General features: G+C 34.2%; 1 protein-coding gene across 3 annotated transcripts in view; it reads right to left on the reverse strand.

The window, feature by feature from the left end:
- LOC105230323 (uncharacterized) overlaps nucleotides 1–22,941 on the reverse strand; it is a 187,572-nt gene that overhangs the window by 21,102 nt on the left and 143,529 nt on the right. For all 3 annotated transcript variants that reach the window (XM_049449239.1, XM_049449238.1, XM_049449237.1), the window contains 5 exons: nucleotides 20,367–20,518; nucleotides 19,206–19,350; nucleotides 15,814–15,944; nucleotides 6,934–7,093; nucleotides 1,192–1,400 (listed from right to left, as the gene is read on the reverse strand). In XM_049449239.1, the coding sequence (XP_049305196.1) occupies nucleotides 1,192–1,400; nucleotides 6,934–7,093; nucleotides 15,814–15,944; nucleotides 19,206–19,350; nucleotides 20,367–20,518 (797 nt within the window). The remainder of the gene's footprint in view (nucleotides 1–1,191; nucleotides 1,401–6,933; nucleotides 7,094–15,813; nucleotides 15,945–19,205; nucleotides 19,351–20,366; nucleotides 20,519–22,941) is intronic.

The following is a 22,941-nucleotide window of genomic DNA, read 5'->3' on the forward strand; positions in this document are numbered from 1 at the left end:
TCACATACAACAGCATGCGGGAGCATCATTTATAATTTATTACCAAGCAAGGGGAAGAAATGTTAAAAGATGAAGAAAATGACTTCGGGTTTAGCTTTTAACTTGTCGATGTCCAATTTATGTAATATTAATGCAGAAGAGATAAACAAATGTATCTGGCGACAGATGGTTGAAACCCTTAATGTTCGGAAAGTACTTTGCACAGTTTCATCAAAAGCATTGGGAATGCATCGCTAGTTCGAAAAAAGATGATTAAAAATAATTTTAAAAAATAAAAAGTTGTTCTTTGATTTCAAAAGAGACAACAAAGAAGCAGAGAAACTCTTGACATCCGTAATTTTTGCGATGCATTGAGGTTTGATAAGAAACTTAAGTGCCTGACTGATCAACAATTCGCAGTTTGTCAACAGCTTAGTAGTGAGAGTATAATGGTTTTTGCGGAATTATTGTTAAAAAAATGTTTGAAAGTTTTGCTAGACGCCAATGGCCAAAGTTGTCTGAAGGAAGGCGATAAAAATGATCTCGACACTTTTATTATACAAGAGATGCGGCTGGAATCGAAATTAGACATCTGAATTGTTTTGTAATATGATCAAAGCGCTTCAACACAACACAGTAGCCAGCAGCTAACCGAGCTGTATCCCAGAGCTATATCCAAAAAAGCAATATTTGATCAACCTTATCGCCTAATTTTGATGTCATCTTGTTTTTTGGAGTGCTAAAGCAATGATAGCCATACTTATTTAGCTTTAGTCGTAGAAAAGTGGCATAGTCGAGAAGTTAATGCAGAGCCGAATTTACTTAGATGACATTTCAGCTTCAATCATCTATGTTTAAGATCTTTATATTTAGTTTTAACTTTCTTTTATGGTGAAAATATTAAAAAGATACCTTCGTAGTAGTTCTCATTCATTCCTAAACCTCTTACTAGCGGTGCTTAAGCACCTTCAATAAGAGCAAAACTTTATATTGTTCAAAAAAGCGCTCACACACTTCGAAATAAAACTAAACTTAATCCATTCACCTCGATAAATAAATATGCATTTACTGACATGTGTGTGCATATCATTATATATGCATGTAGCTAGGTAACTGAGTGAAATGTGGTAAACATAAGTTCCAAATGCATAAGAATAATGTATGCTGCTTAAGTGTATATGTAAGTATATGTGTATTTGTGTGCGCACTCACCTTGACCGGCGTGTAGGTCAATGTCGATCCTTGCGCTGAATGTGCACGGAAACCACTCTGCGGCATATCAAATGTCTCTGCCGTATTATTGAAAGACCATTTGAAATTTTCCGGCGGTGGAAATGCATCAACCTCACATAAAATCTCGGCGGCCTCATTACGCGCTACACCATAAATTTTCTTCTGATCCGGACGGCAAATGGGTTTGTCTGTAGAAAAAAAGATAAAATTTGTTTACAACTATAACACATGAATAAAGTATATAGCAGGCAATGTACAACTGTGTGTAACGCAAATAAGGTGATGCGGATTGTGGTTGTGTTCAAAAAAGAAACCAGTGATGATCCGTTGAATAAAAGCACATATCTATATATTTGTATGCATATATGTATTTGTATATACTTTGAGGATATTTGTATACTGTTACCAGCTGGTGACCTGTAGCAACCAACACCACCATTAAGCGTAATCCCAGAATTATGAAAGCTTTTTGATGCTCGTGCAGACAGAAAAAGGGAATTCCAATGGAAATGCGTTGTAAAAATCTCAGCAGTGACTTCTTTCGCTTTCGACCACGCGCCAGCTGCATACTTGCCCAGAAAGTGAGTCAAGAAAGGCTTTTTCATATTTATTTTTTCTTTATTCGAGGTTTATTTTTAGTTTTCGCTGTTTTATTTACCTCCAACTGTATTTTAACAATTTAATTCTTTTTGCTGGCGTTTCTTTAGTTATATTTCTCCATTTTGCTGGCAGAAATGAGGGCACTTTTAACGTTGGCATTTGTGTACACATACAACAGCAATCGCCTGCAGGCGCATTTTTTGCATTGTTTACACAAAATATTGCAAGCAGCACTGGTTATAACGGGTGATTTTTTTGAGGTTAGGATTTTCATGCATTAGATTGACTGATCACGTGGGATTTCAGACATGGTGTCAAAGAGAAAGATGCTCAGTATGCTTTGACATTTCATCATGAATAGACTTACTAACGAGCAACGCTTGCAAATCATTGAATTTTATTACCAAAATCAGTGTTCGGTTCGAAATGTGTTTCGCGCGCGTGTTTTGTTCAGCGATGAGGCTCATTTCTGGTTGAATGGCTACGTAAATAAGCAAAATTGCCGCATTTGGGGTGAAGAGCAACCAGAAGCCGTTCAAGAACTGCCCATGCATCCCGAAAAATGCACTGTTTGGTGTGGTTTGTACGCTGGTGGAATCATTGGACCGTATTTTTTCAAAGATGCTGTTGGACGCAACGTTACGGTGAATGGCGATCGCTATCGTTCGATGCTAACAAACTTTTTGTTGCCAAAAATGGAAGAACTGAACTTGGTTGACATGTGGTTTCAACAAGATGGCGCTACATGCAACACAGCTCGCGATTCTATGGCCATTTTGAGGGAAAACTTCGGACAACAATTCATCTCAAGAAATGGACCCGTAAGTTGGCCACCAAGATCATGCGATTTAACGCCTTTAGACTATTTTTTGTGGGGCTACGTCAAGTCTAAAGTCTACAGAAATAAGCCAGCAACTATTCCAGCTTTAGAAGACAACATTTCCGAAGAAATTCGGGCTATTCCGGCCGAAATGCTCGAAAAAGTTGCCCAAAATTGGACTTTCCGAATGGACCACCTAAGACGCAGCCGCGGTCAACATTTAAATGAAATTATCTTCAAAAAGTAAATGTCATGAACCAATCTAACGTTTCAAATAAAGAACCGATGAGATTTTGCAAATTTTATGCGTTTTTTTTTTAAAAAAAGTTATCAAGCTCTTAAAAATCACCCTATACGTAGGCGCTTGTGTATGTATGTATGTGTTGGTATGTACGTACACCCACGTGCCCACAAGCTAACTGGGACTAATAAATTGTAGCTTAGCTTTGGGTAAAATTTTTCATAGCATACTTTTACGCTGCGAAATGCCGCAGTGTTTTTATATGTTGGTATGCGTTAAATGTACAATTGTTGGTATTTAGAAAAAAGATAAATTATTCGAGCACACATTTTGCATAAAAAATAGTGACATCACTTTTAAATATTATCTACATTTGAAGATGTGGCCACGCAAACCTTACCACTCAAAATTTTCAATTATTGCGCATATTTTACTACATTTTATAGTGGTACTTTTTGCTGCATAAAAATTTTTTATTTAAAAATAAGTTAATGTTTTTAATCAAAAATATTAAAAATTAAAAACAAAACACATTCAGCTATAGATAAATAAAATGAAAGATAGTGAGCTTTACAAAATGAGCTCGAAATGTAAGAGACTGACATGCGTTGAAAAAATTATTTGTTTATTTTTTTAACTTAATTTCAATTACACTATATTTGAAATTGAAATTGAATATTTAATTTAATTTTTTTTACTTGAAACACGAAGTTTACTTTAAAAACATTAAAAACGGCCGCTTTTGTATAAGCATAGAAAAGCTAATTTCTGTTTTACTCATTAAATGTAATAAATTAAAAACTATAATTATAATTAGATAATATAATTTAGTTAACTTATGCATATTAAAAACATATGAAAGGATAAAATTGAAGAAAATCCCTAACCAACGAAAAAGTCCGAATAAAAAATTTGAGAAACCATAGTGGTAAGTTTTGCGTGGCCACGAGTGTAGTAATATGAGCTTGATATTCGTCAAGTTCACCCAGTGGTTTTAAGAGAGCTCTTATCTTTTCAATGTATTTCTAAGCGATATATAAGTGAAGAGCGTATTTAATTTTTATTTTTTGTTGATAAATGTTTGTAATATCATCCTCAAAAGCTTGGCAGAAGAGAGGAGCTTTTGAGCTTTACCTAAACTTTAAACTTTTTTGCTTAATTGAAAAACTCTTTATTTTGAAGAGTCTCTCTAAGCACATAGTTATATTTAGTGCACATACTTGTATGTTGCTGGTCTGAATAAAGTGCGGCATAGATATTCCGAAAGATGTGTGAAAATACCTTATATATAAGCTTTATTGCAACAGCTCAATTTGTATTTTATATTTCAAATATGGAGAAATTAAAAAATATTACATACAGTTGCGAATTTTTGTATATCTCCATAAAATTTTGCCATAATTTGGAGTAACATTGTAAACAAAGTATAAAGATTTGAGAGAGCAAAACTCTGCACAGAGCTTCCATTAAAAGTATGAATAAAGCTTTCGTACACATAAAATCTAATAACCGAGGGTTCGCTAAAGTTTTGTGCTTTCAATAATAAACTATTAGAGTGCTTATTAAAATAGTTATTATATTCAGTTTTCTTCTTTATTTGTGTTGCACAGCAGCGACTACACTCTTTGTAGTTTTAAATAAGGTTCCTACATAATTGAGTTTATGGCGCATCATTAAAGTAAACTCGAAGCGTTGGCTACCCTTTCTCCTCCTCATACTCTGAGTTTATATGTCGGTATAAACGCCACTTCTACTAATAAATAATGCAATTTTCCATCAAAATTCCGAGTAAGCAGCGGAGAGAGATGGAGAGAGGTAAATATGCAGGCAAGTCCGTCAAAAAGGGATAGTGATACAAGTAATAATAAAAACAATTTTATTAACTACAACTAAGTATTGGCAGAATAAAGCTTTCTCCACCACACACATTATACTGCGCTGTAAGTCCATAACTCACGAGCTTACCGTACCGCCCAGCAAAAGTTGGAGTTAGAGTTTACGGGCGAAAGTAGCCGGACTATCAAAGTGAGTTATGCTCGGCACTGAAGTGCACATAATACGTAGCAAACATAAACGTGCATTGAGTGGCAATAGAAATGCCGTTAGAACAAGAGCAGCACTTCCACTCAACTTTTATTTTGGCTGTATTTGTTAATATTTGCAGTTTAGTTTACTACGGAAAAATTAAATTTGCTTTAATCTGTGGGCCAGATCAGTGGCGGGCCAAGTGGAGGAGGAAATAAGTAATCTAAATGCATCGATGGAGTATATAAGCTTAGCCATCTTCCTCCTGACTTCATTAAAGGCTCTCAGCACACACTCCCACACACACAAAGTATCTGACGCAACCCATCGCCACATCTTTCACTCAGGAATAATAACACGGAGAAGTAAAGTCGAAAAGTTTAAATTTATAAGTTTATTTACTCAGCTACTTTGAGTGTGTCCAGAAACTTTTTCTTTGCTCACAAGTGAAGCAAAAAGGGTAAAAATTCTAAGGAAAGCATAAACTTTTAATTTTTTGCTCGACCAACGAGCGAACAGCCGACGATAGCTTACATATATTTATGCAGACAGACAAACTCGCACGCCCAAATCCGTCAACCGTAGCTTTTTGTATCGTTGGATGAGTCATCCCACATTTTGAGTCAGCTTTTTGAGTTATAAAAGGTTTACATGACTAAAATGTTGCAGCTTTTTGGCCGCTGCTTGCTTCTTGTTAAGCTGTAAATCTAATTTTATTAAATGTTTTCGTCGAAAATGTTCAGAGAAAGCAGTTGTAGAGGAGCAGTAGCTTGCAGAGGGAGCAATCTTGTGCTTAAAAAATGAAGCTAATCTGACATCTCAAAATAAAAGGACAGTGTTGTTAATTTTAGCGTTTAATTACACACTGCAAATCTGCAGAAACAATTTGCCACTGTTATACCAAGAGATCTGTAGGGTATCTGAAGTGCGCTGATTACTAATTTGAAATAATTCATTACAGAGGAAACAGCGTCTAACATCAAAGTCCCAAAATGACCGTAAACTAGTGTTTTTGAACATAGTAATGAAAATCCCGGTCAAAAATTAAAAAATTCGTTAAGAGATTAAGGGTGATCTAGTGTAAAAATATTTGGTCGCAATAAGAGCTGGAATGGGAACGGAGGAAATAATTCAAATAAAACAAGTAAGGAAGAGCAACGTTCGGGTAGAACGGAGCATTTCATATTCTTGCAATTTGCAAGGATTAATGCCAGAGATAACTACCTTCAGGTACATAACGCCTGTTAGTTGTAAGTATTTTGCCTCATTACCACCATATTATATGGGCCACCACCATAATTTTTATATCTAACAAAAGCTTACAGCCTGCGCTTACAGCCTAGCATGAAACAGTGGTGAAGTGTTTACTTAAACTTTTATGAAAAAATCAAAATAGTTAGCTTAGCTAAAGTCAACTTAAGCTGCTTTAAAATACTGTACCATACCAGCATTCACTTAAATTCCCAACGCTACAATTGTCTCCACGGTTCCCCACTGCTGACGCAGTACTTTCGCTTCATTTCGCGTTGCTCAGCAACATTTTTCGCTTAGCGCTTTCGGCCTTCTTCGCCTTTGGCAAAACTTTAAAAGTAGGAATCTGGGTTTCTGGGAAAACTATGAGCACTATTTGAAGTCCTGAACCGAAGTAGAGCAAGGAAATGCACATATATGTTTGTTTTGCTTTGTGCCAAAGGAAAGATGCTTTTCTCTTGACTTTTTACTTGCTGTAACAAAACAAAAAGTGGCACAGCACGTATACATAGAGAGCATATAAGTATAAGGAATGCAGTAGTGATTATGGCCAGCAGGGAAGCCAAGCAGTTGCGAGTCTGTTAGATTTGGTTGTATTAAAGTACATTGTTTATATCAATTAATAATGTATGAAAGAAATAAGGGTGTAATTCACAATTTATTTATGTAATTAATGAATGCTATCTAAATAAATTAAATAATTTTCAAATTTTCACATTACCGTAGATATATTAAAAATACATTTTTTATCTTTTATACTTGTATATCCGTGGTGTTTACTTACACATCACTTTCAGCTCAACAACGTTGCTATCACCGTCGCCCTCAACATTCGAAGCCGTGCAAGTGTAGTTGCCCGCTTGATGACGAGTCACGCCCTGCAACGCCAAGTCGCCACTACTCACAATGACGCCAGCGCGCTGATTGTGTTGAATGATTTGATTCTGAAAAGGATGTGAAGAAAGTACTCAATTAATACGAAATATATAGCTTAATTAAAAATGTTAAATTCCATTTAGTAACGGGAGCATAATTGTTTATAAGCAGATTTATAGTTAAAAATCTAAATGTGGATTTTATATTAATGGTAAGGAAACATAAGATGATGATGAGATCAATAGCTGTATATCCTTTCGAAATATTCAAGAAAATTTGCACACTTTAACACTTCATATACGAAATATACCCTAAAGTGAATACCCTAAACTGAAATTGCACTCCTTTCGTATTAATAATCATCGAGCACGTCGCTCCCAACACAAGCTAATTTTAGTATTCTTTTGTGACCATTGCCAAGTTTGGCAATAATTGCAGCCCTTTTATAAATACTCACATTTAGGCATATTAATATACACCCTGCAGGACATGTTTAACAAAATGACGTTACTGTGAGACACACTACTGGTACAAAAAAAATGAACACTAGATATTGGATTTTATGAGATCTATATGTATTAATCCGAAAATATGTATACTTAATATTGGTATATATTTGCTAATACTTCATACTATGACAAAATGAAAATTCCACGACTAAGTTTGACAATAATAGATCACCATTATATATAATTAATTAAAAAAAACTGGTATTGGAAGCTTCGATGCATCCTACTGTATCCAGCATCTGTGACAATGTAGTATATTTTCTCGCTTCTGTTTTATCGCTGATTTATTTGATCACTATATTCTTAAAATAATTGCGCCGAAACCAAAATTAAGTTTATGTGAATTATTTCTTAAAAGAAGCCTGACTACAATTACTTCTTAATTTTTGATTCGAAATTGAAAATCTATTTTTTCAGCAGTTATTCTCTGCCAATATTTATTATTATCTATATGATGAATTCTTTCATAACTATTTCATATTTAATACTGATGTTTTCAGCTGCTTTGGTGGAAGTAACCAGAAATAATCAAGTTTTAGTTGTTGCATCTGTATCTCACTTCATTAACATATGTCAGAAACATGTTATATTAACAACAGTGATTGAAATATGAATTGACCTGCTAAAATCTATGGTTAGTCATCTAGCAGTACTAATATATTTAAAAAAAAAACGTAGGATGTTACTCGAATATTCGAATTTTTTCAAAACAATACTCATATACTTTTAGACATTTCGTACTTATTCTATAGATATTAAAACTCTAAACGCCTCTTACAAAGCCAATGTCCAGATGACCAAACTAAAAATTTGTTCACACATTTTCCGCTTTTCACTGGCTTCAATTGACCCAACGATCTGAATTCAAACTAAGCCGCCACTGAATTTTCCTACCGGGTATTTGTGCACACACAACGGTATAAATATAGATGAACAATGCTTTTGCTACATTTGTGCTTACATTACAGAATTCTAAACAAATGAAGCAGTTATCCGCAAAATAGTTGACGCGCTATTATTTGTATTTATCACATATGTCTCACGTGCCACATGGCACACAAGCACAGCAGAGTGAGTATATAGCTTAAGCAAACAATACATAGCTCCCCAGATACGTTCACTTATGCAATTCATTTTTAATAAGCACATATACATATATATGTAAGCGCGCCAAATGCCAACATTATGTGCTATGTTGCGCTATGCAAAAGCTGTAATAATCTCACTTCGTTGCGTGCTTTCAGGCGACTATTGTATTTATTTGATACGGTTTGCTTCTTTTGTTCGCTTGCGTTCTTTTGTAGAGCAGAGCGTTTGTTTGCTTATTTCGCTCACTTTTCATTTCTACTCTATTCTACTAAACACGCTATGTGCATTTGCGAGCGTGTGATTATAGTATTTGATGGTGTTTGCTTTTATCTGCTTGTGTATGAGCGTGTGAATGCATGCGTGCTCATCATTTCATAAACTATGTCAAAGTCATGCATTGTCACCGCTAATAAAGTTCAATTCTATGGCGTGCATTTATTGTTATTTGCTTATTTGCCTATGTTACTATTTCTTATTTCGCGCTGACTGTCACATTTTATGCTTTTGTTCAAGCGAGTTTAATTGTAGTATTTTGTTTTTGTATTTATTTGTTGCGGGCAAGGTAGAATAAAAATATATAATTACTTTACATAATATAGAACTTCATGATTTTTAAGATTAATAGTCATATTTTCTAATTATATCTTCTTGGGAAGCAGTATCGCACCTCTACATATATTTCTGCTTTGAATAAGCTTCTTATGAGACATTTAGTGTCATTACTATAATTTGCTTCCTGCCTGCGATTTTATATTAAAGTCAACCTGATTGACCCAATGGAGATATACATGTGTATATATTCTATATAAACTCTAACAAAAAAACTAGTTTTAAAATATTGAGCAAACGTGCAAAATATCAACCATATAGTCGCAAATCATTATTTTTGGAATATGAGGTTAAGACGAGGACGCTTTCAGTCATATCGATCTGTTCCAATAATCTCACAAATCTCACAGAGGATAGTCAAATCGAAAGAGCAGTGGAGGCCACTTCTTATAAAATTGATAATTTAGGCTCCCCTTTAATAGCATGATTCTAATAAAAAGACACTTGTATTAGGAAAACAATACATTACATAGAAAGCGTTGGTTGTGGTGTAAGTTTGGAAACAAAAAGCAGATGATACTTGACCGAAAGTCAAATTTGTTTAAAAACCATCAGCAACTTGACTATAGATCAGCAGAAAGCGGTTTCTTATTACTTATTAAACTGCCAATAAAAAAGGCCTATGGCCTATAAAGGCCTATTAAACTGCCAATAAAGGACTATGAAGTGTTTTTAATGAAGTTCGTGGTTTTTTGGACCTTTAGAGCTTAAAGCGTTTGTAGTAACGGTAGTTTTTTTTAAGTAGAATGCAGTTTGACTCGTTATCAATAGTTGGACCTGTTTTCTCTAATACTTCCACGCTACTTTGTGAGGCTTACTTTGCTCCACGCGAATGTCAATAGTTGCACCCGAATCAGTTAACTCATTTATTTAATTCCTCCACTTTCACAATGAAAATTAACAAAATTAGTTATTAACATATTATATAAAAGCATGTGCCATCATTTAACCATCCAATTTGTTAGTTAGCTTATTAATAAATTTTATTTTTATTTTTTTTTTAACTTTAATATTTGAGAAGCTCACACAAATGTATTCGTGTGTGTGTGTGTGTCCTTTCCTTCTCTGCGCTTAACTAAATTAACATGCTGTTGACATGCCGACATTGTTAGTAGTGTCACAATGTCGTAGAATTTGTTTGAGTTGAGTCTAACAAGTTTAACTAACTGCCATGGCTGCCACCTTTTTAATTAAATATTCATGCTGCACAATTAACGTGCACGCAAATTAAATTAACAATTAGTTTGATCAAAATTGTCAGTACATACAATGAGCATACATACATACACATAGGCATTACTATGTATACAGATTTATACATATGTACATTTTTATATGTGTGAATGTGTAGGTAAGAGTGTACGTGCGAGTTTTAATGCGCGTGTGAAATTTCGGTGTTGCCAACACACTCTCGCTCCTGCATAAACAACTGAAAAGTTCAGTGGATCCGGCAGCACAATTGTGTACAAATACATGTAGTATTCTTGTGTCTATTTGTATTTATATTTCGTGCAAATATTGTTAAGATAACGTCGGGTGTGAAAAGGTTTGTGGAACTCCTAAATATTTGCAAAGGCGACGTTCGTTAGTGAGTTCTAATTAGGTATCTATTTAACGATATAAACTAGGCGATTTTCGCATTTTAAACAAATTATATAAAATAATAATAATTAATGATAAACTTATAATTTTTAAAATTTTATAAAAGAAATTTAGTATTAGCTAGTTAACTCTAATTAGTATTGTATTAGTGTGACCTTACTTAATCAACTAGAATTTATTTTAGAAGTTTCTTACAACAAAAAATCTTGACTGAAAATAAATTATTTTGATCCATGACATCTGTCAAACATTTTCAATAACCTTACAGTCATTGAAAGAACATCATCATATTTTTTCATTGTGTTGAAAATATCAAATTTTGCACCGAAAATTAATGCTTTTCAAAAAAAGCATTTACTTCTTGTTTCTAGTTTAAAGAAAAGTGCTGCAGAATTGCATCGAATGCTCGTCAAGACATATGTAGATCAAGCAATGAGAAATGGATTTATGTTAAAAATACTAAGTCTAAAAAATCATGCATTAATCCGGGACAACCATCAACATGGGACTGCAAAAGCAAATCGATTTGTTAAGAAGGCAATGCTTTGCGTTTGTTGGGAACAGAAGGGTGATGTCAAGAGCTACTAAAACCTGATGAAATTGTTAATACGAGGTATGACAATTAAGTAATGAGACTGATTTTATTGCCGCGCTAGTGACCTTGAAATTTCCTTTCTCTTTTTCCGGCATCCCTCCCCTCTCCTTTGATATACATATGTACCATCGCTCTAGCTTGTTTATTTCGCCTGCTGCGTCAAGTTGTGACGTAGTCCTCGTCAGGAACATGGAAAAACGAAATCAACGCGTTGCGATAAAATTTTGCGCCAGATTGGGTGAAACAGCTTCGGAAACGTACGCTAAAATTGTAAGAGTGTATGGTGATAGTGGTCTTAGTCGTACCAAAGCTCACAACGGTTGTTTCCGCGCGCCCACGCCCAAAAAAAGCTCGCATGAGCAAGTCAAAGGTGAAAGCGATGATTATTGCCTTTTTTGATAGTCGCGGAATTGTCCACAAAGAATTCGTTCCAACGGGAAAAGCTGTGAATCAAGTTTTACTATTGCCAAGTACTCGAAAGATTGCGAAAAAGAGTCAACACGGTGCGCCCGGACATCGCTGGTAACTGGATCCTTCATCATGATAACGCCACACCGCCCTTAGCGTGTTCCAGTATTTTGGTCTCTAAAGGGATCGCTGTGTTGCAACGACCGACATATCACCCTGTGACTTTTTTTGTTTTCCTAAAACAAAATCGGTGGTCAAAGGAACCCATTTTGAGTCGATTACAGACATCCAGGCGGCCGTGACGAGGGTAATCGCAAACATCTCAGTCGAAGCGTTCCAGAAATGTTACGAAGCATGGGAAACGCGCTGAATCGCCCAAGGGGACTAATTTGAAGGGGATGGCAGAGTTGTAGAATAATTTTCAAGTATATGGTTTTTATGGAATCAGTCTCATTACTTAATTGTCATACCTCGTACTAATCGTTACATAGAACAAATAATCAATTTGAATCATGAATTGATTGAAAAACGATCATAATGGGACAGAAAATACGGCAAAGTAATTTTGTTACGCGACAATGCCCCTGCACACATAGCAAGATTGGTGCAGGATGCAATCAAAGTACTTGGCTGGGAGCTGCTACATATTCGGCGTATTCACCAGGGCACCACCTTTCGATTACTATTTGTTTTCATCAATGGAGCACGCATTGGCTGAGCAGCTCTGCGATTCCTACGCAGGAGTCGAAATTTCGTGTGTGATTCGTTTGCTTTAACGGACGAACATTTCTATTGGCATGGTATCCACAAATTTGCTAGAAAGGTCCTCAAAATATGCAAAAGCGATGGTCCATACTTTGAACAATTTTGTTTTTACTTTCCTTTTCAAAATTAGCATTTAATTTTCACAAAAATACGGTCATGTCATATCGGTATACCTAAATACTACAATGTACGAGTATATACATATATAAATGATAACCGTGACGAGCTGTGACGATTCAGCCATGCCCGCGATACTAGGTTCTCAGTTTTTGAGATATTGGTCGGAGATCTTTCACACGTCTCTCACAAAGACTCAGCTGCCTCCGATATCAGCGGCAGCGTATAGCTGCCACACAAACTGAACGGCCGGAATAAAGTGCTGGTATGGAATTGTGTTAAATCTGAAGTGGTATCTTCATAAAATTTTGAACAAATTGTTATTCAAGGCACTACTATGATTTCCGAACATATTCTTCAGATCGGGCTCTATAACTTATAAATTTCATCTAAATTTACCGATTAAAATCACAATAAGTATCTTTTTATACCCTTATATGCTGTAAGAAATATACCTGTGAGGGATATTATAGCTTCGGTGAGCTGAAGTTAACGATTTTTCTTGTTTTATCTTGATTGAGTCCAATTAATTCTACTTATTAAATTTAAAATATTTTGCATTCAACTTCATTCAGTTGAACTTGTTTAATTTCGAAACAAATCTACACAGAACTCCCACTTCCAAGCATTTTAAATTTGAAGCAGCGCTAGTTCAGCTACACCAAACTTAATTGCGGTGCGACCACAGTGGCTTGCTTGCCTTGCTATGCTATGCATACGTACTTCATTCTGTCACGCCAGTGCCACATCTTTTCAATTTTTCATTGCACTTCATTTCAAGCAAGCCATTAGGTAAAGAGTGTTTAGTGGTTTGGTGTAGGAAAACCAAAGGTGGCGCATTTAAAAGTGCTGTCATTTACAAAATTAGCTGGCACTAATTGCGCGGCGACCAACACTTGCTGCCGAACAGTTTTTTGCACTTATAAAGTTATAATTTGTCTTACTGTAAAATCGGTTATTTCTAAGTACTAATAATATAATTGCATAAATAAGTGTTTGATTTGAAAAGGTATTTTATGTTGTTTGAGACCCTTGGAATACTATTTTCAAGCTTAGATGCGGTTTACTGCAGATTTAAAATGAGAACGATAAAAACATTCCAATATAAGAACAATAAGTTTCTGAACGTGCTCCATGGAACCTTAGTATACAATTAAAAAGTGTAGAAATTAAAATCATATAATCGTGCGTTGTCTGTACATATATTTCTAAAGAAGACAACTTTAAAAGTGACCGCAATAAACGCAACCAGCTAAGTGACCCTGACCGCATTTCGTAATGAAATTGTCATGTAGCACACTAATTGCAGGGTATGCTTTTGTGCGCGCCCATTTGCACAGTCGCTCGCTTTTATTTTTTTGCTTAGTTACATTTCAACAAATGCATTATGCCAAGCGGCGGTGGCAAGTTTAAACAGATGAACACAATGTGAAGCTGACAGCAAAATAACCACACGAAACACCAAACAGCGTTAAGGAGAAAGCACTAAGGCATGGTCTAGATATGTAGTTGCGCTGAGAAGCATGCTTTGTTCTATACGCACAAGAGATTTCTCTTATCAGTTTTTCTTTTCTTTAGAAAAAGAGTGCCAAGCGGCCAAAACAAGCTAAAATGGCATATTTTGCGGCGTACTTAGTGGAACTTCTAAATCTTCTGCCTTCTACTATTACGCTTTAACTTAAACTTTTAAATCATATTGGCATTTTTTTGGACAAATAACGATCAATTTTGGCGTACTTCCTTCATTTTGATAGTAAGTGTAATATAATAACCAATTTTAACTTTATTGTATTTTTAATTTTCATTTTAGTTTTAATTTAAAATTTAATTTTAATTTTAGTTTTAATTTTAAATTAATTTTAATTTTAAATTCAGTTTTAATTTTAGTTTTAGTTTTAGTTTTAATTTTAGTTTTAATTTTAATTTTAATTTTAATTTTAATTTTAATTTTAATTTTAATTTTAGTTTTAATTTTAATTTTTTCTTTATACCGCATATGTCGCCCAACTTGTGAGCTATATCAATGAAAATTAGAGAGCGTGTTTTAGTCATAACAATGTATCTTTGTGTCTCCAAAGTGATAAAAGTCTTTTCCTAGCCCCTGTATAACTAACAAGGCTTATGTTCCTGAAGGTACTTCTCCTGATTTGATTTTTGCAAGTTGCAAGAGTATATAATGTTTGGTTATAGTACACTTAAATTTGTAAAATTTTTAATTAAATATAGCCCCTTAGTCTATGGATGCATAGCTGCTGAAGAGTCACCCAATATGCAACATATGCACAAAATGCTATCACTGAGTCTATGATTTATAATACGTCTGCTTGCATGCCTCAGCAACGCAATCAGTAACAACAGCAAACACATTTATCTGGAAATTAAATGAGTTACTTCAAAGTAAAAATTAATTCAGTTTCAATCACATCATTCACTGCAGTAAAGCTATCGGTCAATTTAGTTCAGATTCAATAAGAATGTAACCAGTACATATCGTTACCTAAAATGCAAAATAATGTAAGATCACTTTTCATAAGTTTACAGGCGAAGAAAAAACGATATAATAGAAACCACTCATATTGAAACAAAATTTGAGTTTTGGTTATAAAATGGTTATATATTGGTTATAAATGGTTATTTATTGGTTATATCTGACAGCGAAAGCTGAAAATTTTATGTTAAATATTTGCAACAAGAAGTAGTGAATTGTAAGCAATAAAAACACAATTTCGATTTTTTTGATGATACGTTGTTTTGCATTTTAGGTGACGTTATATATTTATATGGTTAAAGCTACTGCCGAGTGTGTTATTATGTTGGTTGCATAAATGGAAGTGAGAAGTGACTACCTCTTGTCGGAAATTCGAAGCAGGCGGCACTAGTGTAGTTTATTTCCAATAACAAGAGGCCTAAAATTGTAGTATCTAAATTTGAACTCGAATATTAATTAAATATTTCTATTTCATGTCTTGCAAATTTTCAATAAATATTTGCCAATAACAGTAAACATACATTAATTGTAACTTAAAACTGATGTATATCTTTATGCATGTATGGTTGCGTACAATTTTTCCATATATTTACTTAAAATACTCACATTATGTTTCCACACGACTTTGTAGGCTGCCGGATTCGCATGCACTTTGCACTCGAAATAGACATCATCGCCTTCTTCAATGTCTTCCGGATTCAAATTCGAACCCAAGTCCAGCTGAAGCGTTGGTATAACTACAAGTAAAGATATGTAAAATATAGAAATGATATGAAATTAGAAAACGATTCTTGGAAAAAGTTAACGGAAACTCAACTTACTAACTAAGCCCTGCGGTTACAAATCAAAGGAAATTCAATTGAAAGCCTCACTATTTATTATATGTATGTGTATGCCAAATATATAATACATAGATATGTGTGTTCGCAAATATGTATATGTTCTTGTGTTTTTATTTATTTGAAAATACATGAAACTGTCAATCACTTTAACTCAATCCTAATTGGCTTATGGTTTCAATCATGCATATCGATTTTCTTTGGCACTACCAGATATGTTGCTACAATGTTTAATTGCAGCAATTGTGTGAGTATGTAGTGGCAATATGTAGATAAAATCAATGTCAAAGAAATACAAAGTTGTTATTGTTGATTTTTAGATGAAAAGCACTTCAAAGTGAAACTTTATTACTGGGCAATATTTGGAAAAGTATTTTGTTATTGCTTTTTGTGCTATTATTTGCTGTGAAATACAAAACGATTGCAGTAATCAAATTGCAGTAAATATTACAATCAAATAAACGTTACACAAAAGTTATTTGCTTTATATCTCATATATTTTCATTATTGTTTTACAGTCTGGGGAATAAGAATGATTCGATTTTAATATTAAGATATTGCAATTCTACTTTAAGGTTAGGAAGTTGCATAGTTTTTCTTTGTCTTGTAAGATTTTTTTCAAAGTGTATCTTCTACAGTTTAAAAATAAAACGTTTTTGAACGAAAAGTGCCAGTTATATGCAGTGTAAAGCAGATCGCAGCTAAACAAGCTCACAGTAGACCAATTCGCCAAAGCAATTGAAAATGAAAAACTTAAATTTTGCTATGTTTCTAATTGCTCTGCAGCACTATTGCTTCTGTCAGGCCTGCAGGAGCATTGTTCAGCTCTCAAAACTCAAGGTATAATAGCAGAATGGCCATTGGTTGAAGCCTATTTTCAATCATACCACAAAACTGGTTTGAAAAAGTGGGACGGTCGCTACAATAATATATTAAAAATTTACTAAAAAATATGATTTTCTCTAGAACGACAAGACACTAAAAAATCCTCTTCATTTTTCGCAGCAACAGACCTTACTAAAAGTAGAATTAAATGACACGAAAAGCAAAGAAAATTTGTAAATAAAATTATATTACTTGTATAATATAAAGTTCTTCGTTTTTACGAAATAATGTAGACGTAAAGCCATTCGATTATATGAAAATTAATTTTCCAGTATAATTTTTATGAAACTCAACAACGACTGATTGAGTCTTGTGTGCCAGTTCATATCGAACAGCATAAGTGTCTTGCCAGTTTCTCGCATCACAATCGGCGCTTTACGTGCGCCTGAATGGCACTGTTTTCATTACAAATATTTTTGTTTCATTTTTTCTTTCGTGTCTTTGCGTTTCTGCTCGCTACAGTTTCACCAGCACATTGGAGGATGTGTAATGCGGAATGTTCATGTAAATGAGCAAGGAAATTGAAAATGTTATCTAATTTAATATCTTCGAAGACAAGACAGGCAAGTTGTCGCAGTGAGCAAGCATAGTTTACAGATGCTTATGAACGCTCACACAATCAAACAGAGGACACACGCATGCTCTGCACACTACGGCATGTGGTGGCATGCAGTGGTTATGCTTTGAGCGTGTGTGGGTGTGTGTAAAGAATGAAGTGTGAAAGTGCCAAAAAGTATGTTATAATAAACGAAGCGATTTTTTAAACAAAACATTGCAGTTGTGATACGTAAAATTCACAGCTATCTATACAACAAGGAGCAGCTTTGGTTGTCAGTATAAAATTTGGTTGAAATTTTTTCGGGTTTTTTTCATGATTCATTGTTATTGCTTCATATGTGCGCGGCGAAATACTCGTATATAACGAAAACATTCGATTTAAGTGATAACGGCAAGTTGTCGAGTAAAGGGTGCTTGCAAAAGTGTGAAATTATTATTTTTTTTTTACTTTCTCCATTTAATGACTTTCTTCGTCATCAACAGTTTGTAGCTAGAAGTATGCACACATACACACATAGAGCGAAAATATGCCTGAAAACATATATGTATGTCTTACTTTAACAAACTCTTTTTGCCGCGAAAATATTGCAAAGCTTATGTGTACATGCATTTATACTATAAGGACACTAATACGTTTAACAATATCTATTTTCCTTTGGCTCTATGTTGCTCGTCTTCTTTTATTTACGTTTAGAGCGTCTTAGACAATCTAGCTTTTTTGCACATATTCCTCTCGTATGTTGTTTGCCAACGTCGCTGGTTTGAGTTTTTGTATTTTTCCTTTGTTTGGCTTTCAGATTTTTTCATTGTTAGCAAAGCAACGACGCGGCTGCGCCATAACAATGCGTTTTATAGCCAATCAAGTTGAGTGCTTCATCTCTCTTATGCATATTTACACATATATTTTTATATGGATTTTGTCTTTGTAACACAAAATTTGGCAAAGCATCATTGTGGCTTACTTAAATGTGTGTATGTAAGTATGTTGTTGTGAAAATGATAATATATATTTGCATGTGTAAATATGTGAACTCGTACGTATGTAGAATAAGTAGAATGCAAATTTGGTGAAATTGATTTGTATATAAACTTTTTGTGATGAAACATTATCGAAATCGTTTCTAAGGTAAATATTGTAGAGAAGTTTGACAAAATCGATTTGTATTAAAAAGTATCACTTATTCTCCCAAGAAAAAAGGGTGATATGGAAAAATCTTATTAACTATGGCTCGCCAAATATACCTTGAGCCTCAGAACGGTGCTTCTTACACTTCCTACTCACACAAACGGCATTGGAAGATTTGACCTTTACCAAAGTTTAAGTTTTAAAAGGTTTGCGAAAGTACGTTCAGTAAGAATTTTACTACCAAGATCGAAAATATTGGACTGTTATTCTCACTCTTCTAGTAGACATTTATATACTGGGCGCCTGATAATATTATTTGTGGACTTTTTTACAATCATAGTTTCTGGATTAACTATAGGTTAGTGAAACAATGCTTTGCAGTTCCACTTACTTTTCTACTTTTCATAAATATTACATCGTCAAATGTATTAAAAATATCTATTCAGCTGATATTGAGAATCACATACACAGGAAATATGTACATTTTGTCAAACATTTTAGTTAAACCGGTTATATGTACTTATTTCCAATACCGGTACTGTACATTCATAAAAAAGTTAGGCATTTTAAATAATATCTATGCTACTTACAGAAAACATTTAGTTTCATCGCCGTCTCACGTATGCCGCTGCGCACCAGCTCATTCGTCGCACGACAGGACAACGCTTTGCCATGATCAGCACGCGTTGGTGTAATGCTGAGTACGGAAAAGCTGACATTGCCATCTTCCGAAACCTGTAAAGAAAATGCAGCAAAGAAAGTTGATTACAAAGAAAAGCGTTATTTATTTTGCAGTAAAAATAGAAGCAAAAACGCGATTTTTTTTACAAATTTTACTTATAAAAATTTCAATAATATTCAGAATTTTTTGCAATATATTATATAAAACAAAAAAAAAAAACGTAAAATTTGGTTGCAACGAAGCTATAATATCCTACCCGACTACAAAAGATTCCTTACAAAAATTGTGATCAGTCAGTTTGTATGGCATCTATATAATATAGTCAATCGAGCCGAACAATTTCCACCGAGAGTGGATAGTTACCATCCCCCATTTCTTGAAGAAGTTTGTCAACTGTAAAAGCTTTCCATACAAGCACTTTCCATCGTTCAATTTGTATGACAGCTATATGCTATAGTGGTTCGATATCCGTCAAATGAGCAGCTTCTTAGTGAGCAATGCACGCTTGCATTCAGTTCTGAATCTCAAAAACTTAGCGACTAATTTGTGTAAACCGCGTCGGACAGAAAGACCGATATGTTTAAATCGATCATTTTAGGGTGAAAATATAGTATTTGTGATCAAATGTGATTAAAAGTTTTTAAATTCCCTTTTTTATTAAAGAAAAATTGTAAATATTTTTACGGCATTATTTGAGTATGATATATTTCCAACTAGCTTTTCAATGGTTTGTCTTTACAGCAGCATTTTCAATTAAAGCAGAGGAACGGAAGACCTCCACTCCTTTGGAAAGACCAGGTTAAGAAGGTTCTGGCTTCGCTTGGAACCTCCAATTGGCGTAACTTTGCAAAAAGAACAAACGACCATTGTGCTGTTCTTAACTCAGCTATAACAGCGTAAGCATTGTCTACGTCAGTAATGAGGAAGAAGAAATCTTATTTTTGGCACTTTGATCGCTAATAATATTCTATGCATTTAGGCCTATTTGTTTCCATTCAGTAATAACATCCATTAGCATTAAACTTTACTTGCAACTCGCTTTTTGGTTTTTAAAAATACGTTTATTTACCTTCTGACTGTGTCCCAACAGCTCCATATTTCCCATCCACCAAGTAAGTTTGGATGGTGGTCTCGAGCCACTGGCTTGGCATTCAATTTCATACTTCCGATCAGCAGACATGGGTTGATTATTGAAGGAAATCTCAACCTGAAGCGGCCGCACTGCAATTATAATGAGATTAAAAGAAGATTTAAATAAAAAAATAGTTCATAAATTTTTGTGGTTACAATAAAAAATATAGTGTTGATATATTCTGCATTCGCAAATTCTGAATGTCTTTATCAAAATATTCGTTAAACTATTTAATATTTTTTTAATGATTTTTTTGGATACAACCAGGCCTAGGTCTAAACTTCATATCCATCTTGTAATGATTGCGGATTTGTCGAATTTTCCTGATATGGCCAATATATTAAATTGAGCCTCTTTGCTTATATATAGAGACTTAAAAAGCAGACTTGGTAAGTAAAACTCAGAATAAACGAGGCGACACCGATTTTTGGAGTTTCATTTGCTTATAGATAACGGTTTGCCTTTTTTCGAATTCAGTTAATTAAATGGAGGATTAAATTGCAGTAATTGCTTCTTTTAGCGTTTTATTATTATTATTAATTTCTTCATTCTCATATAAAAACATAACATATCTGCATACCTTGGCAGCTTGAGTTAGCATACTATAAAGTAGCGTAAAGCAAAGTTTTAACAAAAAATTAACGTTGTTTTCAACTTTGCTGCAGTTGGTGGTATCATGATAAAGCCTTATACATAAAACATAGCATAAATTATGCTTGGTGTTAATTTATTTCGTTTTTTATTCGAAAAATTTTCACATTAATTTATAAGCTTATACTACAATAATTAAATAGTATTATTTGTGGTGCGTTAAAATCTCGACATTGTTGCTATTAATTGTGGCGTAACAAAAACAATAGCAAAGGCTGCAGTGAACACTTTAATCCACGTTATAAAAATTGTCATGGAATATCATGGCGCCGGTGCCGGTGGTAGCATTGTGCGCTTGTTCACAGCATGCAGTTGACTGGTGAATGGTTTAAAACAAAAGCGATAAGTAGTTGGAATACTTTCTCATGCAATTGCGTTCCAATAAATGCCGTGAATATATTTCAAACAAAGTGCTCTTCTTCTTTGCTGGATACTTCAATGAACATGCATAGAGTATGAAGCATTGAGGTGTGAATTGCGGCCTAAAACCCGTCTGTGTGTGTCGGCACCTGCTCTGATCTTGGTGCTGCTCGCATACATGCAACAAATTGTTATTAACGGTTTCGTGGGAAAAGTATAATGCTAATTTGATAAATGACCACAGTGTAACCGCTGAAAATTTGTTAACGATGACAGGTGTAGCGTTTCATTGGACACATGGAAGTGGAGTTGCAAATAAAAATTAAACAAAAAAATCAAAATAAGCTTAACAAATGAATTAATGTAAAACGAGAAGAAGTACCACATACATTTTATTTGCTAAGAGGGTATTTTAAAAATTTATAAAAGTTCTTGAATATTTTTCCTAATTTAAAAAGAAGCATATATTTAGTAGTATTTAGTGTTAATACAACTGAGAATGCTACAAATTATTAGTAAATCAAGTCATATGTCATGAATATCACGTTCACTGTTGCCTTCTAAAGCTTGAATAGAATAGAATATAACTCCTCAAAAATTAGTCTACTGGTGTTGAATCACAACTTGGAGGTCATTCATAATTTCTTGAAATAACCGAATCTCCTATTTTTTCTCGCAAGAATTCGGGCGTTACATATACTGGGTGGCACGTAGTCTCGCCTTGTTGAAACCAGCTGTTGCTAAGCTCATTGATGATTTTCTTAAAAAAAATCGTAACCGTTTTCAAGTTTTTCAAAGGCAAAATCAGAAAATTCACGACATTTACGGTTGTCCAACGGCTTCAGTTCTTGAGTGAGAACAATTTTATATGAATTTAATGCGCAATACTTTCTCAAAATCTGGGCTCTAAATTTTCAACAATTCAACTAATAGCGATCACAGGGGGACGATTATTGTTTTGGCAATAGCGACTAGCTGTAGTTGTGCTAATTGCAATTGTTAAATATTAAAATTAATAGGATATTAATTATTGGAATACAGTAAAACTACCTTTATTCACATTAGTGCATAAATAACGTGTTTTAAGCAGAATCATATTAATATTTTGTTCACCAGCGAAATGCTTACGCACACACTTAAATACATGTACCATAAAGGCTGTACAATTTTTGTTGCATTTTCGCGCATAAAGACGCGCCCCACTGATTTCATAATCCATCCGTTCATATAATTAATTTGCAAATTTTCAACCAAATTTCAGCGAAGTGGAATGACAGCACCACGTATACATTTGTTTCACATTAAACATTTTACATAATGAAAATCTTTAATGCGCTTACTAAGCATGCCAAAATGCCGGTTGGTTGTGCGTGTGGTGGCCGCGGTTGCGGCATTAGTTCCAACATTAGTGCACCATTAAAATTTAAAATATTTAATTAAAATCAAAAAGATCACCGAACGGTTATGTGTGAAGTCGACCGTTACACATAATACCACACAT

The sequence above is a fragment of the Bactrocera dorsalis genome, chromosome 2 (genome assembly GCF_023373825.1).
Source record: "Bactrocera dorsalis isolate Fly_Bdor chromosome 2, ASM2337382v1, whole genome shotgun sequence".
Taxonomy (NCBI): domain Eukaryota; kingdom Metazoa; phylum Arthropoda; class Insecta; order Diptera; family Tephritidae; genus Bactrocera; species Bactrocera dorsalis.